At 36.3% G+C, this 20825-nt stretch overlaps 2 protein-coding genes across 5 annotated transcripts in view; one reads left to right on the forward strand and one right to left on the reverse strand.

Annotated features, from left to right (window-relative positions):
* Positions 1-660: 660 nt before the first annotated feature.
* On the reverse strand, positions 661-19982 carry LOC141429066 (uncharacterized; the record flags this gene model as incomplete). Of its 3 annotated transcripts, none has more annotated exon segments than XM_074089239.1 (12): positions 661-2243; positions 2715-2830; positions 3187-3271; positions 7141-7197; positions 9525-9676; positions 13524-13677; positions 14401-14564; positions 15420-15588; positions 15973-16677; positions 18645-18835; positions 19486-19602; positions 19681-19982. In XM_074089239.1, coding segments are annotated over 12 exon segments (2184 nt in total). In that variant the 3' UTR covers positions 661-2075.
* LOC141429067 (carboxypeptidase B-like) overlaps positions 18812-20825 on the forward strand; it is an 8290-nt gene continuing 6276 nt past the window's right edge. The window contains exons 1-2 of one of the 2 annotated variants that reach the window (XM_074089241.1): positions 18812-18895; positions 20377-20612. In XM_074089241.1, the coding sequence (XP_073945342.1) occupies positions 20402-20612 (211 nt within the window). In that variant the 5' untranslated portion in view covers positions 18812-18895; positions 20377-20401. Of the gene's footprint in view, positions 18896-20082; positions 20296-20376; positions 20613-20825 lie in introns of those variants that run through there. The other variant, XM_074089240.1, reaches the window with a different exon arrangement.

Raw genomic sequence — 20825 nt, forward strand, 5'->3', positions numbered from 1 at the left:
ACAAAATTACTGACTTAGCTTAACCTGTGAATATTTTTTGGAATAGGTAGGGAAAATAAATATGAAAACCGGCCAAGAGCGTGTCGGGTACGCCCAAAATAGGGTACCGTAGCCATTACGAAAATTTTTTTTAGGGATTTCGTATTTTATACGGAATCTTCCAAATTTAGGTATATTTAATATCTTAGGCTACTATTTACTTTTAAACTACTAATAATTCTCAAGCAAACTTAACCGTTATAGTAAACATAGCTGTATTTAATACATTGTTATTTTATTCTATCAGTTAAATTTCGATATAGTTTTATAGAGTAGTACTTGCTGTTGCCCGCGACTTTGTCCGCGAAGAAGTATGAAAAATAGTTTACGTCCTATTCTCAGACCTACCAAATGTACTTTAAATAAGAACTTGATAACACTTCTAATAATTTATCGGATCTAATAACGATGGTAGGATTTTCCAATTTTGGTTTTGAAGACTTATTTCTATTGTTATAAACGTTAAATATTTTTTTTCTTGAGCCTATAAAACCCATGTATTAAATTTAGTTGAAATTGTCAAAACTGTATCTGAGATCACAAAACATACTTAGGTACATGTATAACTCAATACAAATATTGCTCGTTTAATGGATTGGGGATTAAAAATAATAATTAAAATAACATTTCAATATCATTCATGTATTCATAGAAGCTACGCTTTTCAAAAAAGATAAACAATAGCGTTTATAATATTATAATCATGTGTAGTGTAATAATTAATAAACTACTAAAATAACCAATAAACACCACTGATTATCAAAAAAACAATGGGAATAACTCACTATCAATAAGCAATATACATGATATTTTCCTTTATCGGTGCAGAAATTTTGATATGTGATTCAGTGTCGTTAATAGAAAAAAAAACCCATTTATTGTATTTATGTCATTCTATTAAATTTAACATGCATCTAAGTATTCAAGCCTAGTGTCTTGAAATGAATTGAAAAATAATTGAACATGCACTTTTAACGATACTAAATCACACCAACATTTGGGCACTGATTAAAATTTCTTCCTGTATATCTAGTAGCCATTATATTTATACCGGAGCTTCTACGGTATTTCAAATTGCCTGAACTCACACAAAAGCCTTTCAGCCATTTGTGTTCCTGTTCACACATTTTATGAGTAGGTAGGTAGGTAGATTACAGTCGAATAGAGCTCAGAGAATTCGATGAGCGGCTGTGGAGCGGATAATATTCAACACTCTTGTTATTGCCTTAGCGACTACTTAGCGGTATAGTCAGTGTCTAATTTTGTGTTCTACTAAGTACCGTTCATTCACTTCTGCTCCGGGCTATGTCTTGGTTGCTCAGATAAGTAATTAGGAGATGACTTTAAAGCCGAGTTTAGACTTGCAAGAAAAATCGTGCTAATTGCATTACATTGCGGCGCTCGATTGACCACTACAAACTCGTTGGCTTTACGGCCTCGCAATGTAATATAATGTAAAGCAAATTTCACGCTTTTCTTGCAAGTCTAAACTCGGCTTAACAAACCAAAACAAAATGCAAGTCAAGCTATAGCAAAGTTCTAGCAACTTGTGCTAGTCGTGCAGGTAAGTACTTAGGTATTACTAACATTAATAGCATCATCCTATTTAACCATCAAAAACAAATCGATTAAACACTAAAGAAATCTCTTTGCGAAACATTAGCATGACTTGGAAGCCTGACCTAGGTTACATACATGTACCTTGTCTGCTCGGTTAATCCATATAGACAAATTACTATAAAAAAGTGGTTTATTTCGGAAGACTCATTAAATTGAAAGTAGAATTGTACGAATGTGGAATTGTACTAAGTAATATGGAAATTGTACCAGTGTGTCCGAAGGCATCTGTTAAGACCACCTGAACCATGGTATACCTATCACTTTGCTTCTAAATGTTGCGCTAAAATCGTCATCATTGGAACCTAGGCACGTTTAGTTCAAATTTTGAGGACCCTCTTTTATGGTTTCTCTTATCGTGATTTACCTATGCGATGCTACTGTCATTTTTCCATATTTCATCGACTTGCTATATGGCTTCAGCTACCACGCATGACCAATATACACGCAGCCAGATTGGTAAGTAAAGATGGAGTAGTTTTCACAGAGCTGGTGCCTCGGACTTGCCGTAGTATCTGCGTGTTGTAGGGCTCGAGACTTTGCAGGAGCAACGTATCCATTGCCGCGTATGCTTCGTGCACAACGCGCTGTGAAATAAAAATTATTAATGGTACAATTTATCAGATGAAATGGATGAAGCACGTTTGAATATGAACGCTCGTTTGAATTGATTGGTGTAACTGAATCCCCAGGAGCATTGGGAATTTTGGGAGCTACAGCAAAAGGGCCTCAGTGACATCCAAAAAAACGAAATAAATAAAGTATTAGTTCAGTAAGCGATCATAATCTGATCTATCTATTATAAATAGAAAAGTAATCAGTGCTATAGTTTTCCAGTAGTGTACAAATTTACACGTCTTACCTATTTTTATATCTTAGTAAATTTTTTGTTAAGTGCTTTTCGGCAGGAGCTATAGCTATGAGTAAGCTATCTTAGGCATTTAAAGAATTTGCAACGGGATGATGCATTTGTGTGATAGATACGTAATTTTCCTAGATTTTCCTCTTTTCTTAACGTGTCGAGAGCCTAATAAAATAAAACAACACAATGATCATACCTCCGTTGTGACCCTCGGGTTATTCGCGTCCGTCGGTCGAAATATCATAACCGAATAAGTATTGTCTATTCCTAAGTGTCCGTCGACCCAGTCTTCTATTCCACCAGCATACAGCGCTGTTATAAGGAAAATATGACGCTTAAAACTGCGTATCAACTGTGCTACCTACAAAGTAGCAAATACTGAATTACAGGTTACATTAACATGCATCTTAAGTTATACAATGAATTTCCTGTGTGAAACAGCCATTAGTTTCCGGCGATTGTGTACTTCAATTATGGATAAAAATATACCTAAAAGAACCATTATCACGATGCTAGGTATAATAAGCAAGAGGCACTATGCCCCGCTGGCGAGTGTGGGCGGAACTCGTATATTTGTGGACGTTTTTATTGGCAGTACTCATTAGCATCGGTGAAAAGGAAAGTGTCAACTGTGAGCAATGGTTTATTTATCACTCTCATATCCTTACGCAGGAATTCCGAAGTCTGACCAGCCACATACGGACGCCCGCTGATGCTGTAGGCCGCGGAGGCTGCCTTAGACGCCCTTTGCCTCTGCAAAATAAAAAGTAAAAAAATAGGTAATTCATCGATACGGGAGTTGAAATTGCTCGTCAATGATGTTATTCCATGCCTGTATACTAAAAGACAATGGTCTCAATTGTTCCCGCGGGAGTCATGGATTTACGTATAGTTTTTTCCTCCAAGGTGACTTTAGTTTTAAAAGTAGGTACTAAGTAGGTACGTCACTTCAGACTAAATAGGCTTCAAGTCAGCCAACGGTTTTATATACGTCTTTAAAAATTAACTATAACCCAACCATAAAAAAAATCCACGCATCATGAAACTTAGTCATACAATACAAAACGGGTAGCCATTATTTTATTCAGTTGTTTAAGCGTCTTTCTTTTGCCGAGCTGTGGAGGGTTTAGACTTTAGACCCAAAATAATTTAATTTTTTTGCATTTTTTTCCTCGCAATGTGATGAAAATCATTGTGTGTAACACGGGCCGTAAGGGGATTACAAACTCGACTCATTAAAAGACTTCTACTAAACTCTCGTTCGTAATCCCCTTTTTACGCCCCTTAAAGCACAATGTACTATAATTTGCTGATACTTTACCAAAAAAGAAAAAATATAATAACCGGCCAAAGTTCGTGTCTGGCCACACGCAGTGTAGGATTCCGTACATATTATGCGGCAAATATTCGACGTTAAGTTTAGACAGGTAGGTACACTATTATTCATGAACTTGTAAAGTCTATTCGGAAGTAGATGTAGGTATAATTTTGAAAAAAGCTTGTAAGGTCGACCGAGTAATACGAGAGTAGTACGAGAAAATTTTCACATAGGTAACAATTAGCTATCAATTATATTACTGATTAGTTAAACAACGTTCTAACTTAATGGAATAGTTGTTGGTTAAGCATTTCTGTAATGGATAAGACTCAAATAAGTATTTTTTTTTGTAAAGATTAATGAATGATCACACTATTGCTTAGGTAGTTACATGATCATATCTAGGTACATATGAACTGATAAAGCGATTATATTATAATTGTGCGTAGCAGAAAAGCTATGTACCTATTTAGATATGCAAAGAGACTAATGCCTAAAGCATTTTAGACAATTCCGGTACAAATACTATCTCACATACAATAAATAGGTACTTACTTTAAAAAAAATGGGTAGTTATTTTATCGGAAGTGAAAATAAAAATATGAGTATCGTTCGTAAGTGTTTAAGAAAATAGTTGAGACAGCTAATTCATATTGGAACATAAAATATGCAAACAAAACAAAAGTACTAACTAAAGGAGATTTAGCTATAATCACACATGTGTACTTAATAATTAAGGGATTAATTTTATTAGCAGATTTTTTATTATGCATAGGTTTTGCTTTATCTGACGGCGTTTGGATGTCGTTTTTTTTATCAAATAGCTGGCAAACGAGCAAGCGGGTCACCTGATGGTAAATGATCACCGCCGTCCATGGGCACTTACAGCATTATTAGGACTGCGGGTGCGTTGCCGGCCTAGTGGTGGGGGGGGAGCTAAAGGGGAGGGGGAGGGGAGTTGGGCCTCCCGCACCGTATGAAACACAGTAGCAAGAATACTTTTTGCGGGAGTGTGGTAGTGGTACTAACCCGGTCGAGCCAGCCCATTCGTACTGCAGCCAGTGTGGTTACAGTGAGGATGTAGGAAATCTGATGACCGTACAATTATTTGGTAGTGAACTTATGGTAGTCTAGCCGGAATTGTCTCCACGGAACGGAACTCTTTAACAGTTAATGGCTTCAGCTTGAAACTTGGTGCGGAAATGTAGTTTGGATCGCGGTTACAAGTATAGTCAGCAGTGGCGAAGCGTCCATAGAACCTTATTCCCATCGGCTTGCCCAATATTTACAAAATAGGACTACAGGACATATGATTTATGAAAGATATTATGCCATCTTTGCTTCGGCTTGACCACGAAAATATCTGACGCTACGCGACTGATAGTCAGCAAACATAAGCTAAGCTTGTACGTATTAAAAATGTCTTTTTAACAAAACTTTTTTTAATAAATGACAAATAGACATTAGAATAATAAAAGAAGGTGTCACGTTTAGATTTAGTGGCTTTTAAAATTTTGTGTCCAAATCGTGTAGGTAAATCAACTACCTACTACTACAAGAACTATTGTATAAATATAACAGAAAAGTAATGTATTCTCGGGTCTTGGATGTTTAATATGTATTTAAGTATGTATTTATCTATATAAGTATGTTTATCCGTTGCTTAGTATCCATAGTACAAGCTTTGCTTAGTTTGGGACTAGGTCAATTGGTGTCAAGTGTCCCATTATATTTCATCATAGGTCAGCTGCCTTCCGTGGTAGTTTTAAGTATGCGGCCACCAGGTGTTGGAACAACTTGCCGCCACCTCTACGTCTACCAATGTGCAAACACACATTTAAATTAAAGCTGAAGAAGCATCTTTTTGATTACCAAAAAGAACAACCTGTTGGTGGCCGAGTTGTTCCAACTTATTTGAGGCGTCCCTAATTTTATTTTACTTATTATTGTTTCATATTATTATTGTCGTTATTGAATTTATTGCTACTCTTTTATTTTATTTTTAAATCATCTTGTACAAATTTCCACGCATATATATGTTTATAGGTATTTTATAATTCTTATATTTGTCATGATTTATATATATATATATATATATATATATATATATATATATATATATATTATATATATATATATATATATATATATATATATAATATAATATATAGTTTTTTTTCTTTTCCCGCAATAATTACGCGTTCAGTTACGTGGGTGCACACTCACCGGGGTTCAGCTGAAAACCAGCGCTGCAGCTCTGGTTACAGGGCTACGGCACATGCTGAGCTGAGTCCTTTTGGCATCACACTACAGCACAATGTCTCTTATTTTCCTCTCTTCTCCTATTTATGTTTTTACTGTGTTTTTGTTGTGATGTAGTGTGTTTTTCTTGTCAATAAATGTTGTGAGTTTGAGTTTGTGATATTATTTATTTATTATTTTTTAAATTACGCCCATGTGAATGTAGCGAAATGGCCAAGCCACATATGTTGACTAAGGTGTAGAGTTTGTGAAGTTAGGCCTGTTCTCGTAGAGTTAGGGCGTGTAGATTTGTGGTTTTTGTCAATCCGATTTATAGAAAGGGTAAACAAAGACACCTTTAACCCGACCACAGACATTTAATGATGTGAAAACCTAGAACCTAGAATCAAAGTACTTTTGTCTATTTTATTATTTACAATACTTAATTTAATTCCAAAGACTGTTTGTATAAAGTAGTAGCTATTTTTTGATTTTAAGGTAAATAAATAACAATCGCTTATTGAACCGAGTTTTGATCGATTTTTATAATGTCAAATTTTCCACCATCTACGCTAGTCTATGCTACTACAGATTATACACGAGTTTCATTCAAGAAATAACGTCAGATTTTAACGAAGATTTTTCAAATGAAAATTAAATATTTAATGATTGAAATCAAGTGAATTTTGGTGAAAAAACTGATTAGACGTCTAGTTAAAGACACGAATTATAGATAAATGTGTTATTGACTCGATCCAGTGGTGTTCATACAAGAATTTAGATGAAATCGGTTTGTTTACACTTTCCATAAATTGTATTGGCATAACGTATAGAAGGTTGGCTCTACATGCGATCTGATAACTTTTTGACAGTGCGAGCGCAAGTCTTGTCAACATTTTACATGAAAATGTTTTTGGTGATTTCTGTCTATACGATTATTGATGCAGAAAGAAGCTACTGATTAAGTATGGTAAACCACTTAACATGCATATATGTATATACCAGTCTAAATCTACGGTGCTCTACGTAAGCCATAAAATACTACTGCAACATTTTATCTTACGAAAACGTGATCGAAGGCACGTTTCTTTTTCGTATGTGAGTATGGATACATCACTCCCTGAAAAGAAAATTAGTTTTGGTTAGTTTAAGAATAGTAACACGGAGTTAGATATATCTATATTAGTAATTTCGTACCGGTCTACGGTAGACTCGAACGAAATGCACATCAAATTTAAGAGCGTAAAAAATTAGTCAATTCGAGTCGACAACTTGTAGGCGGAAAATTCGGATTATCGAGTATTTTCAATATAAACTTGAATAAATTACTAAGTATATAATGGCGTTGCGAAGTAAACATGTCAATGTCATCACACCATAGTGGCGTTAGTGTCACAGGTTCGTATTCCTTTCTCCATTGTGACCTCTTAAGGGCCCCACACACGGCCCCACCACGGCCACGGCCAAGGCGGCCACGGCGGTATATGGGGCCCTTTAGGTCTAATTTCTTTGATTGTGAGACAGAGACATCATAGTTATTAGGGCAAATAAGATTTAGGAGAACTATCTACTGGTGAAATACCGATACGTAGGTGAAAGTGTTTGTGATAATATTAAGGCTGGGAATATACGTCAAATTTTTCGATAAGTACGACAGTCTTTACTGGGAAAAAAATTTTTTCATACATATTATTATGAGTCTAAATTTTACCTGTTTTTCATCCATATATATATATAATACGGAGTTGTGTTAATTACACCAATAACTCAAGAACGGCTGGACCAATTTTTATTATTATTAAAGGGCGGATGATGGATGCAATATGGTGACGAAAGTATAAGAGATTGATAAGATTGATAGGATTCATATTTTTGTAGAAAAATGTATAGAAATTCGAGTAATGGTGATAATGTTCCTAAAAATGGTGAAGTGTCACTTTACGAATAAGCACCTCTTACATCTGCAGATGTAAAGATGTCATTTTCCCTATATAAATGGATATTAGTGAACTATAAAAAGAATGCACTGGAAATATGTAAGTAAATATAGAAAAATACTATTATTTACTACAACAATAAACTATTTTTCAATTATTTTGTCTTTTTTAAATCAATTTTAGTCAAATCCATATTACGTAGGTTGGTTTAAAAAAGACATGAACATGATTTTGACGTTAATTGCATCCGTCATCCGAACACTAATGATTATTGTGTTTTTAGATTTGTCTTCGTCAGCATGATAAGTATTAAAAATATTGGAATATTGACCAAAAAATAAAATTAAAGAAAAAACATTTTCCCATACACAATGTTCATGGTTTTTCCGTCTGTCGGTGTGACAAGACCCTTTATTTCGGGAGCGTGTGGAGATATCGAGTTGAAATTAAAACCTTAAACAGAAATCTACAGTCCCTTGAAGTTGTGAGAAAATCAAATTTCTAAGTTAACTTAAACAAAAGATACGGCCGTTTAAGCCGCAAAAGTCGTATATTTCGACACTCAAAGGAATCAAAAATTGTAGGGTAAATTTGTGAATTTGTAGGGTATGTAACAAACAGTACTTTCCGTTGACCTTAACATATTTTAATATATATAATTCTTCTGTACGTGTGTTTGTCACTTAACTCCTCCTAAACGGCTGGACCGATTTAGATGAAATTTTGTGTGTAAGTTTCAATAGAATCAAATAAATAAATAGGTTCCTGGATGGATTGAAAACATAATTGGACCCGGTAGGTGTGGCGCTGCTGTCGGTATGTTATCATATTTAATACTGCTTTTTCGGGCAGGATAACGTCTGCCGGGTCCACTAGTATCTCAATAAAAATATAATCGCCCAAATTTTAAGTACCAACTTAGTGACGAAGGGACTTACCTACGCTAGATGATTACTTTCATCACAATTTAGAGTGGCCAGTAAAAAGATGTCATACGCATATAGAGGTTACGAGTATCTCTTTCATTTAGCATTTCAGATACGGATATGACTCATACATGGCCTTAACGGTTTGACTTATGGTCTCTAAGTGTTTCGACATTTTTTTTTATTATGAGAGGGAGGCGAACGAGCAAGCGGGTCATCTGATGGGAAATGATCATCACTGCCCATGAGTACCAACTACTCAAGGAGAGTCATTGGTCCGTTGCCGGCCTTTTAAGAAAGTATTTAAGCCCTAGGTCCGCAATTACATTTGAAATTTACCATGAACTTTTTGAAACCTGCATGTAAAAGAAAAATAATTCAATGTTGTGTGAAGTTCTCAATTTGCATTGGACCTGCGTGGGAAACACAGCCAAAGCTTCTCATTCTGGGTCTGTGTGCAGCAGTGTGATGTATATAAGTCAGAGAGAGACATAACGGAGGACAAAAAGCTCCTGAAATCCATATTGGACACCCGGAGAGAAACGTAACGGAGGAAAAAAACTCAGTCCATATTTTCTACTAACAAGAACATCCCCCTCCTTGAAAGCGATGAATGTGTGTAGCGGTGAGCCCTGGACATGCAAGAAGTGAGTGATGGCGGCAGTTTCCAGCTCGCTGAGTTGCCTTGGTCCCGCGTACAGGTCCCCGCACGCATGCTCCGAACGACGTTCTTCCGCTGCGGAAATGACGGTTCAGTTAATAGTTTCTTGTTACAAAAATTCAGCTGCGTAAAAATAGAAATAACCTTATCTCGCTTGAAACATGGTGCCCTAACATAAGTATCATGTATCATTTTTCTATGGAAAAAGTATGAAAAAGTGGATACATAAGTTAGAGGACCGACCGTAAATAAGGTAACATATTGGCCAGTATCTGGCATGCAAAATTTCACAAAAAAACTATCAATTAAAATCGTAATCAAAGAGTATTATATAGTTATTCATTCTTGGTCAAAAGAGGAGAAATATTCAGCGACATAGTATAAAGCACAATGAATTAACAATTTATGCCCCCTAATTCCTAGCAGCGCGCGTCTCAAAATTGCTTTTAACCTCTTCGCCGCCACGTCAAATACAAAAAACATCATCCATACGCCAGGCTTCTATACTTCAATGCTTAAAATTGAACCTTAACACAATTGAACGAAGGTTGCTTTTGCATTGAAGTAATGGACGTATATAATATATACGAGTAGGTCGTTGGCGTGGAACCTGCGGTGCGTATATATGAGTCGTTCGCGTCGAAAAGGTTAACGCAGTTTGCTACAACATTTTGGTGCCCTCACTGCACTTCACCTCACTAAGGGAGCTTATGCCTACAGAAGAGCCGCTCTACTCGCTCCACCATAGGGCCGGCTTGGATAAGCATAATAAGAAATCCACACTAGTCATCTTCTTATCATCAGTTAATAATAAGGTAGTACTATGTTATGTATATGACGCAACTTTAACGTAACTGCATTATGCTGTGTAATATCTCGCAGAGCAAAGTCATTGATAAAGTAGACATTTAGAGAGCCGGGACTACCCGGCTACAACTACGTAATAGATAATAAACACCTTGGTGCAACCGATGTAAACCGGTATTCTTGTCTAGTTAAGTAGATTATAGTTGCACGATAAGTATAATGTGCAAATGATAAAAAAGTGGATTGTTATAATCCACTACGCCCTTTTGTATGTATCCTCACTGATAATATAGTGATTGTGACCATTCAGAATTCTTAATAAAGTACACGATCACCTTTACGAAACGTGAGTTCTTATGTATGAAATATCTTACTTATCGTCGTATCTGTGTTAAATATATCGGACCATCTTATAAATGAGAGTATAGACGGCTATAACTGGTGGAGTTCAAGAAATTTGCAGCTTTGCCAGCATAACTCTGTTTCAGGCGTAGTGCATTATTATATCGACCATATAAAGTACTTACAAAAATATTTAACGTTGCTCCCTTTACAATATGGTACAAAACTAATTAAATGTATTAAAAATATGGTCCACTTTTAAATTACTAATTAATCATTACTAAACTTTCGCGTTGTCGTCGGTCCACTTGAAGAGAGGCCTGGCTACGCTGCGCTTTCTGGTTATTGTAGCGCCCGCTGCCACCCTTGATCAAGGTAGAGCGAGATTGCCTACACCACTTCCGCGCCTCTCAAAACACGCCATCATAATTTTATTTTGCACGGGAAACCGGGAGATAATGGCGCGGGTGTCCCTTATTTCGCATAACATTAATTGTCCTAATACGAATTCGCATAACTGATTTGGCATAAAATAATTGTGCATAACAACCAATTTTATAAAGAAGCATAACACTTATTTAGCATAATGATGAATACGCATAATTGAAATATGCATAACATTATTAACTATAACTGAAACTGCTATAAAATGAATACGCATAATTTTATCAAGCGAGTGAATTAGACTTACAGAGGTGCGAGTGAAGAAACCGATCCTTACGGCATAAGCTATATGTGGGAAAGAGATAAAATCAAAATGACAGCGTGACCCGTCTTGAATCAGTGAGCCTCCTTTCGCCTCCTGTCAAAATTTTCTTCGTATTTGTTTTGTATTTTTTTCTGCAATCCTTTCGATTTTTTGCATAAAACGGTAGGATTCCAGAATGGTGTCGTGTTCTGTGTTGAGCTGTGATACAACCTACTGCAATAACCCAAATAAACGTAAGTACATTTCACAGGTAAATATGATTGTACAAGTACCATTTTCATAGCTCTTATTGTCATTGAATGTATTCTCAAATTTACTTATTAATATGCTAATATGAAGCGGTAAACAGTCTGTTTCATAAATATGGCTTGTTTTCTAATAATAATGTGTTAAATAAAAATATATTGTATCCGTGAACTTGAGCACTTTTTTATCGATACCTATATCGATATTCTTCCAATACATTTTTATACTAAACTTTGTAGCTGCTTTTCTCCGATTTAAAGATTTGAGAAAATATAAGTAAAACATCGTAAAATTGAGAATTTAATGATGTTAAGTTAATAAAATAATAACTATTTGTTTACAAACAAAAATTCAGTGTTTTGTTTTTAGGGTTCCGTACCCAAATGGTGCACAACGGGACCCTATACTAAGCCTCCTCTGTCTGTCTGTGCGTCTGTTGCAGAGCTGTATCGTATAATCGTGTGAAGTCAATTTATCGATAATTTTCATACGTTTCGTTCGAGTCATTTTTAATATTGAGATAACAATTGGACTTTTGTGCCACGCTAACTAAAAATACCTTAAGTGTTCATTAAAGCTAGTAGGTACGTATCTTGTTTTTTTTTAATTTTTTTTATTCGACTGGATGGTAAACGAGCAAGTGGGTCTCCTGATGGTAAGAGATCACCACCGCCCATAAACATCTGCAACACCAGGGGTATTGCAGACGCGTTGCCAACCTAGAGGCCTAAGATGGGATACCTCACGGGCCAGTAATTTCACCGGCTGTCTTACTCTCCATGTCGAAACACAACATTGCAAGCACTGCTGCTTCACGGCAGGATTAGCGAGCAAGATGGTGGGAGCAATCCGGGCGAACCTTGCACAAGGTCCTACCACCTGCAAAAACCACCTGTTTGTTTTTTATTCATAGCTTACTATTTATACTCTTGACATCCGAATATAGTTAAGTACCTACCTAACTGTCTAGTGTAAAGTTAACGACGAGTGACATGAGTGGGAGTGACACACATTTGCTGGCAATTTTTTTTTTAATTTAGAAATGTTTATGAAGTTTCTAGTACCTACTTTACAGCAACAGCCCTTAAGATTTATTTGTACTGTGTACCTTACCTAGATATGACGATAGCTATGGTTATCGACAACTCATATTTAGCAGTGAGGGCAACTCTAAAACTAACACAGACATTTACAAATTTACACAGACAGGTCCATCTCACTTTCGGTCACGCTGTCAAGCAAGGTCGGTTCGTCTAGTAATGTTACGTTTATGGTTAGGTTAGGTTCAGAAGGCTGTTAGGTATTTTTTTTATAATAGCCCAATAATAGAGATTCTCACATACTTAGTAGTTTACTTCTCAGATCTAATTGAATTGAATAAATAAAACAATAACCATTTTACTCTTAGCAATAATTTTTCACTTAATGTATGTAACATTTCATATGTATATTGATTGACAAATAAAATTTTCAATTTCATTAAAATACTTAATCATTTTATGTTTATACTCTTTTATACTTATGTAAAGCAATGTTATGCTAATTAAATTTATGCCAACTTATCGTTATGCTAATCCACATTATGCGTATTCAGTTATGCGAAGTAATGTTATGAGAATTAATAATTATGCAAAATAACGTTAAGCCAATTTCAATTAGGACAATTAATTTATGCGAATTAATATAGACCCTAATGACGCCCCTTGCCAATTGGCTCCCAGAGAGGAGCGGTCGTCCTCTTGCTCTACCACAGGGCCGGCGCTGGGTTCGTGATCGTCGATCCAGAACCTAAAAGAAACTGAAAGTGATGAGACTAACGTGGTATCCACTGGTACTCGAAGTTACGGTCAAGGTTGACGCCGTAGCAAGGCTGCACGGTGCAGCGCAGCCCCGTCGACTCACAGGCCAAGCAGGATTCCTTCACGCTGCAGGTATCCCAAGATTGGCGAAGATTCTTTGTCCACTCACGACGCTAAACAATTTGGTAATACGTTAGACGCGATAAGATTGTGTCACGACTTAACTAAGTGAGCACTAAAATTTGATAACTTAGATTTTGTAATCTAGTTTAATGACGCTGCATTATTTAATTGAATGACGTTGAACTAATGCGCCCTTCATCTTGCGTAATTTTGATTGGCGAAAGTCACTCCGCATAACATGTACCATCAGCCAAATATGTGGTCTACCACCATAAAGTTGATAATCGTTTGCAGGCCATAAAACGATAATGCCAATAGACGTGTCTGTCAACTTGAAAGTTCGACTTTAGCAACATATTCATTTGATAGGAACTTGTTTAAAGCTTGATAGACCACTTCTTTGGCTGATGGTACCAGAGAATCATTTTAAGTTTTATGATGATTTTACACTATATCTTGACTAATGTAAATGTGTGTTCCGTATTACTATACGGAATATTTCAATAAATAGTGGGTTTATTTATTTATTTATAAAAAAGATTATCTTGTGGACTTCCAGTAAAAACCAAAACGTCCACAAGCGAGTAAACTTAGTTTGATTGAGCACCCAGTAAATGTTTTTCAGGATTATTTAATTATGATTTACAACTTTTTACACCCAAAAATTGCATAGTTCCCGCGTGTTGTAGTTGCATAGTGTGTGTGTGTGTGCGCGTGCGTGCGTGCGTGCGTGCGTGTGTGTGTGTGTTAAAAAGCGCTAAACGTAGTCATACTTGTGGGAACGTCATGGAGTAGTCGTATCCGTCGGGGTTTAATACCGGAACTACCCAAAATCGGTATTTAGAGAGGAGGTCAGCGTGAGATTCGCTGCGCTCGATCAGTTGGTACAGAACGTATAGTGCAGCGGCGACCGCGTGGTGGTCCCGACCTTGAATACCTTCAAACAAACAAAATGTATAAAAAAACAAAATTAAACGGTTCATCTCGCGATTGGAAAATATCTCCATAGAAGTTCGAATAGTCGGACCGATCCTGACATAACCGTGACTGAGACCGATAATTTTCATACAAAGATTATTTTAGAATGTAAGCACAACCGAAACGAGCAACAGATCAAAAGTAGCAGATGTGCCTATTTTTTAGAATCAAAGGTTGTGCACCTTTTAACGCATTCACTGCCACCTGACTTCCACAGGTGACACCGACGCACATGTACGTTCAAGATGTATGAATAATATGACAGTGGCACTGGGTGAAGTTCCGAAAACGCATAAATGCGTCGGTGGCAGTGAATGCGATAAAAACCAGAAGGGAATTTACGAAATTTCGATGGGATAGGTATAGAACTAGACAATTTTTGTTTTTCACGCGTGCGAATCGAATAATGGACCTACTTGAACTCGAGTAATCGACTTGTATTGTTAGGTCACTAGCCTTGTCGAGCGGACTAATTAAATTAAATACTTAATACCTACTTTTCCTACGCTACTACCAAAATTAACCAGTAATACAGTATCTATAAATCATTAATAAATCATCATAAGTACCGTATCATGATATTCTCGTAAGTTATAACAATTCGTTTAGGCACGTTTAGGTGCTTTGCTTAGGTTAAATTTCCTAACATTCAAATAATTGTGCGTAATATACCGTCTTCGTCAGTAATCTTGATTATTTATTGTCAATAAACGTTCAAGTTTTTGTCCGCGGATGGTTAAAGGCAACAGATTGGCCAAGTAGGTACCAGTTGATTCCTTATACGCTGTTATTAAACATGACGTATTCAAATTACCTGCTACTATTAAAACCACTTGCTTGGCTGATAAGATCTGTCCGCTACTAGGATCATCTATTATCATCATGTAAATTGGATTTTCCATAACTGTGTACGTGTCATCAGTAATATCAACCCATTTTGCTATAGGGCTGTCGTCTGTCCATTTTTTTAACTGCGCTACAATCTGAAAAAAAAAAATACAATAGGTATGTGTTTTTTCCATTTTGTTTTAGCTCTCTGATGCGAGAAATATGTATAAAATTATAAAGGTGCCAATTATTTCTAATCGACTTCAAAAAAAGGAGGAGGTTATCAAATCAGTTGTTTTTTATGTTTGTTACCTCAGAATTCCGTCATTAATGAACAAATTTGGATTTTTTTTTACGTTCATTTTCGACTATTAGAACCATGATATTTAATGAAATTTACCTACCAAAAGGACCAGGAGCAGTGTTTGATCTGATTGGTATATTGCATAGTACGAGTATGTTTGTAAAGACTACGAATTCAATGAGCACAACTTAAATACGTTTGATGAAGCAATATTGTTTTACGAATGTAAACATACCTCAGGGAGTGTTCGAGGTGACTTGAAGCTCAAATCTCGAAGTTTTCGTAAATTACAACTTGGTCGACGCTTTTCTCTGAAAGATTGCGGTGTTGAGGTTTCGTCATAGTCATATACTAAAGTAGCGGAAGTATTATAATAATGTGTAGTTTTCGTTTCTGCGGTATCCTTTTCAAGAGTGGTTTTGTCATTTTGATCTTCGAAGTTCACGTCTTCAATGCTTAAACTTGTCGTATTGTCAACGTAATTTTCACTATCGGTACTAACATAGTCTTCCTCAGATTCATGCCTTGAATTGTCTGCATTTTTCCGAGTATCTTCTTCTTCTAAGGATTTGTCACTCTCTGTGTTGCCTGTAGTGCTTTCAGTGTCATCTATGTCATCATAAGCTATGTGATATCCAGACTCTAGATCGGTGGATGTCGTTTTCAATGTCGATGTTACTTCATCTTCTTCACTCCAGTTCTGTGTGGTGTAGGTAACACGTGTAGGCGTAACAGTATCAGGAAAATACTGATCTGCAGCTGTTGGTTCAGAGATCTCCTTTATACCTTCAGTGTCGGAAGGGATCAACAAAGATTCCAGTAGATTAGTATCTGGTTTAAATTTTTCTAAAACTTCTTGTGCCGGTCCTATTCGAGTTGGGATTTCAAAATTGGGTAGTGTCGAACGGACAGGAGGAGGTATGAGAGTCGTTCGATGTACCTAGTTAAACAAATAATAAACAAAATAAATATTTATCAATGTAGTGCGTGATCTAGTGATTATAGCTAATCGCTAGCTCCAGTTCCATTGGACTATCATGACCAGGAAAGTACTTTGTAAGTCATGTCCCCTGCGACTCTAGGACCGCGATGTAGTAGGTACGCTCACATAAACGCGAAATAGCAATACCCTTAGGGTTTATTGTGAATTGATACGGGACATATGTATGCCAAATAAATATAAACTCGAATTCGATCCCGTGCAAACCTAGTGGTTTTAGATACCTCAGGGGATTTCAGGCTCGATCCTAGGATCTCTGAGTTTTTTGGAATTTATCCAAAACCCGAAATTATATTTGAAATTTACTGTGAGATTTATGCTGAAGGAAACATGGTAAGGAAACCTGCACGCACACATCTGCGAAGAAATTCAAGGGTGTATGTGAAGTTCTCAAGTACTTGCAAAACTTTTCGAAGTTACCTTAAAAAGTTAAGTATAGAATAACCATCAGTACAAAACAAACCTTACTGTGATAATATTACGCTTATTTATCTTTTTATAATTTAAATACAATATGACTTTTTGTCATGATACAAATAAATCAAAATCAGCATTTTTGAACTCTTCCATCGTTAATTTAAATAGAGAACAACCCGCCTAACACACTACTTTTGTTTGGAAGTATATAGAGCTGTTATACTGTCTCTACCTACTTCTCTTTGGTACGTCAAATATTTTTTTTGTTCTGCTTCGTTTAATATTTTTTCATGTACTTTTCGAAATCCTCTTGCTTCTTTATATCGGTCTTGAACCTCATTAAAATATTTACAACCAACACATTTTTTGAAACTTACAGCTTCTTTTAAAAAAAATACATTATAAACATTTTCCCGTTATTGTCTATTTTTACAGAAATGCCCTGTTTAAGTTGACTCCCCATAGAAATCAATTTTCGAAAAAAAAAACTAAATAATTAAGTAAGTGGTGGTCTAAATGCTCTATATAAATCAATGAAACCACAAGGAGTGCACTCATCGCGTCATGGATTGCTACTAAGTCAAAAAGACAATTGTCCGGACCACATATTCTTCAACTGCCCGAATATCCCTGTCTCCTTGTACGACTATCTCCCTGACTTTATTCCCCGTCCAGTAAGTTTTAGGTCCACGCTTTCCTTTGTATATACTGACTTTGTTGATTTCTTCTACTTTAACATCAAGCTATAATCCCTTGCGTATTATATCTTTTCTTTGTTTGTTGTATCTAACCAGTATATGTCTCATAAGTAGTTAACAATTTTTGTTGTTGTTGTAGGTATCCCGAACTAACCCTACCGGTCACTTGACAGCACAGCGCCGTACCTACTTTGTTTATTTAAAAAAAACGACGGATCGAGTATCATCTGTAGCTCTCAACCTTGACGCTGGCAAAATTGTCCCATTGGACAGACGCCTTTTATATATAAAAAAAAACAAAGACAATTGTCATTTTCTACTACACGAATCCTTCCGATTTCCCCCGAAACTCGAAGGTTCTTCTAAGAGCTCACTGATTGTATAAATATAAAGGGCACGTATAACAAACGTATAGCGGTCTTAAATAAATAAATAACTTGTTTACCAGTGTGCAAGCTTTCATACACAATTTCTTCCTTTAACAATGACTGTAAACTTATATTGCCTAAATAGGCTAAAAAGTTAATTACCAGGTAGTTTATATTAATGAACTGAGAGCCGTCGTTCTAAGTTAACGGAAAACACGGTGTAGTTTGGCAAGAGTTTCAAAATATCTAACTGAAGGCAAGGCAGACAACGCGCCTGCGAAGACTTAGGCAAAATAAAATAATATAGTTTCTTCATCTTCTTTCAGGGCCTGCTCAAGTTTGGGTGTTAGCTTTTTGTACTAATATAATTAGATATAAATAGTTTATAAAGGAAAAATGAAGTTTATTTTTAAATGTAACTTACAGGCTTCTTTAATGGCGGTGGCGTCAGAGGTGATACTCCGGTCAGTGGGAAGAATGCGACTGGGGTGATGGGCGCGTACTGGCGCACGACATGCGCGGGAGTTCGGGATATGAACTGCGGGCTAGCCGGCGGGCTCTCGTCCCTTTGCGGATTTTTCGGCGCTAATATTGGCGGCGGGCTATTAATTTCATCTGTGGAATAAACTTAGAACAAGATCCGGAATTATATCTAGCCTATCTTGTTTTTGGCAGGTAAGTACCTAAATATGTATTTATACCACTGACTCACATGAGATGTGAAAAACGGTTGTTTATCATTTGCCCGACATTCATATGCCATAATACCTATTTTCCATAATTTTAATTTGTCATTAAGTAATTTATTTCTGAAACAGTATTTTCGTCAGAATTGATAATCTTTAAACCAACATAACCTATTTCTTTCTCTATAAGAGGGCATTTAAAAAACTCTTGAAAACAGCACGCTTCTACATATTTTATGGCAAAGTTGGTATGGCAAGTGAAATTATGGCAAGTGAAGTCATTCGGTGAAAAACTTTTTCCATTTGTATAGGCCAAATTAAATTAGTTTACCTATTGATTTATTTAAGTGTTACCTTTTGGTGACTGATCTTCCTCAGCTAAAGGATCTCGTTCCAAGAGGTATAAATCGCCATTAAATTGCGTTATTTTCAAAGTCGTCGGGGGGACAAACCGAGTGTACTCGAGGGGTACGTACGTCGTCGGGGCAACCTTCGCAGTCGACACCGCCGCCCCGCTGACTATTATCATCTGAGGCTTTTTCATGAAAGGTTGAATGTTTATGGCAAAAACTTGCGTACTAGCCCTAACGGTCGGGTTGAGGACGTCGTCGTCCACTTTAACGATGAATTCTTGCTTGGTCGGTTGGTTAGCTCTCCATCGGGTGTATTCTGACAACGCTCTTTTAGCACGAGACGCTGAAACAAAGGACCAACATCATGAGTTGAGCATAATGTACCAGCTCAATCCAAGTATGTAAATAAACTCGTACTTACACGAGTTTGGGCACGATTCGTGTTCATTATTATAAGTTAAATTTGTCTGTAAACTGAAACATAGTTGTATAAAGTCTAATACTATCAAAATTATTCGTATTTTCATGTTAATTCAAATCTATCATCGTTTGACATAATATAGCATAGTGGACAGATATTGTCAGTTATATTTTCTTCTACGTTACTTCATAGAAAGTCGCCAGCATGCAATATTTGGAAAAATATTGTCCGTTTTCCATATTTGCTCATAATTAACTCCACAAAGTTGATAGAATAAACGAGTTTATGTGTTACTAAACGATTGCTTAAATATTTACTAATAAAATAGTCTTCGGAGTTTCATATTCCTACCCTTAATATTTTTAAAAATAAAATTAACGTACTTTGTTTTGACGTGCTGTGTGTAGCTGTGTGTGGGGACTGTTTTTGACATTTACCTAGACGGTCTTACTCTGAAATAAAAAGTATCTGTATTCATTAAAGCCTAAAACATTTTGTAAAACAAAAATTTTTTTTTATAACAATGCTTTTGCAATTTAAACTTTATTTGATTGCCGTTTTATACTTTTTTGGCGCATTATTTATGATATTCTTTCCTCCGAGAAATTTCAAACTGTACGATCGCATCATTCTAATTTTTTCATGAATCTCTTGCTGTAACACTAGATAGTTTTTAAAGTAAATGTTTTTCTAAAGGTCGGGGTCGGGAGCCAAGATACGGATGTCACGGAGCGTAGGACATGGTTTAAAATACGAGAAATATGTCGACTACAGTGATATGGTGACTGCAGCAGAACGCATGGCACGAGACGATCCTGGCGTAGTCAGGCTTGTGCGTTTGAAGCCGCCCACTGCCGAGAACCGTAGCATTATAGCTCTGGAATTACATAGCGATAAGCAAAGCAAGAAACCTGGGATACTAATTATGGGAGGTAAACATTCTACCTTACTTCGAGAAGATAAGTACTTACTTATATCACGGCACCATTGGACGTATTAGACTTGAACTTATTCAGACAATAGGCTAGATTCCTAAGACATCCGTTAAATGGATACTTTCCGGGGTATGAAAAAAGTCCGCCAGTTAGGTAAAGTATCAGAAAGTATATTGGACACGAATCTTTTCTTTTCTTTTTATGTAAAGG

Source organism: Choristoneura fumiferana, chromosome 6 (genome assembly GCF_025370935.1).
Source record: "Choristoneura fumiferana chromosome 6, NRCan_CFum_1, whole genome shotgun sequence".
Taxonomy (NCBI): Eukaryota; Metazoa; Arthropoda; class Insecta; order Lepidoptera; family Tortricidae; genus Choristoneura; species Choristoneura fumiferana.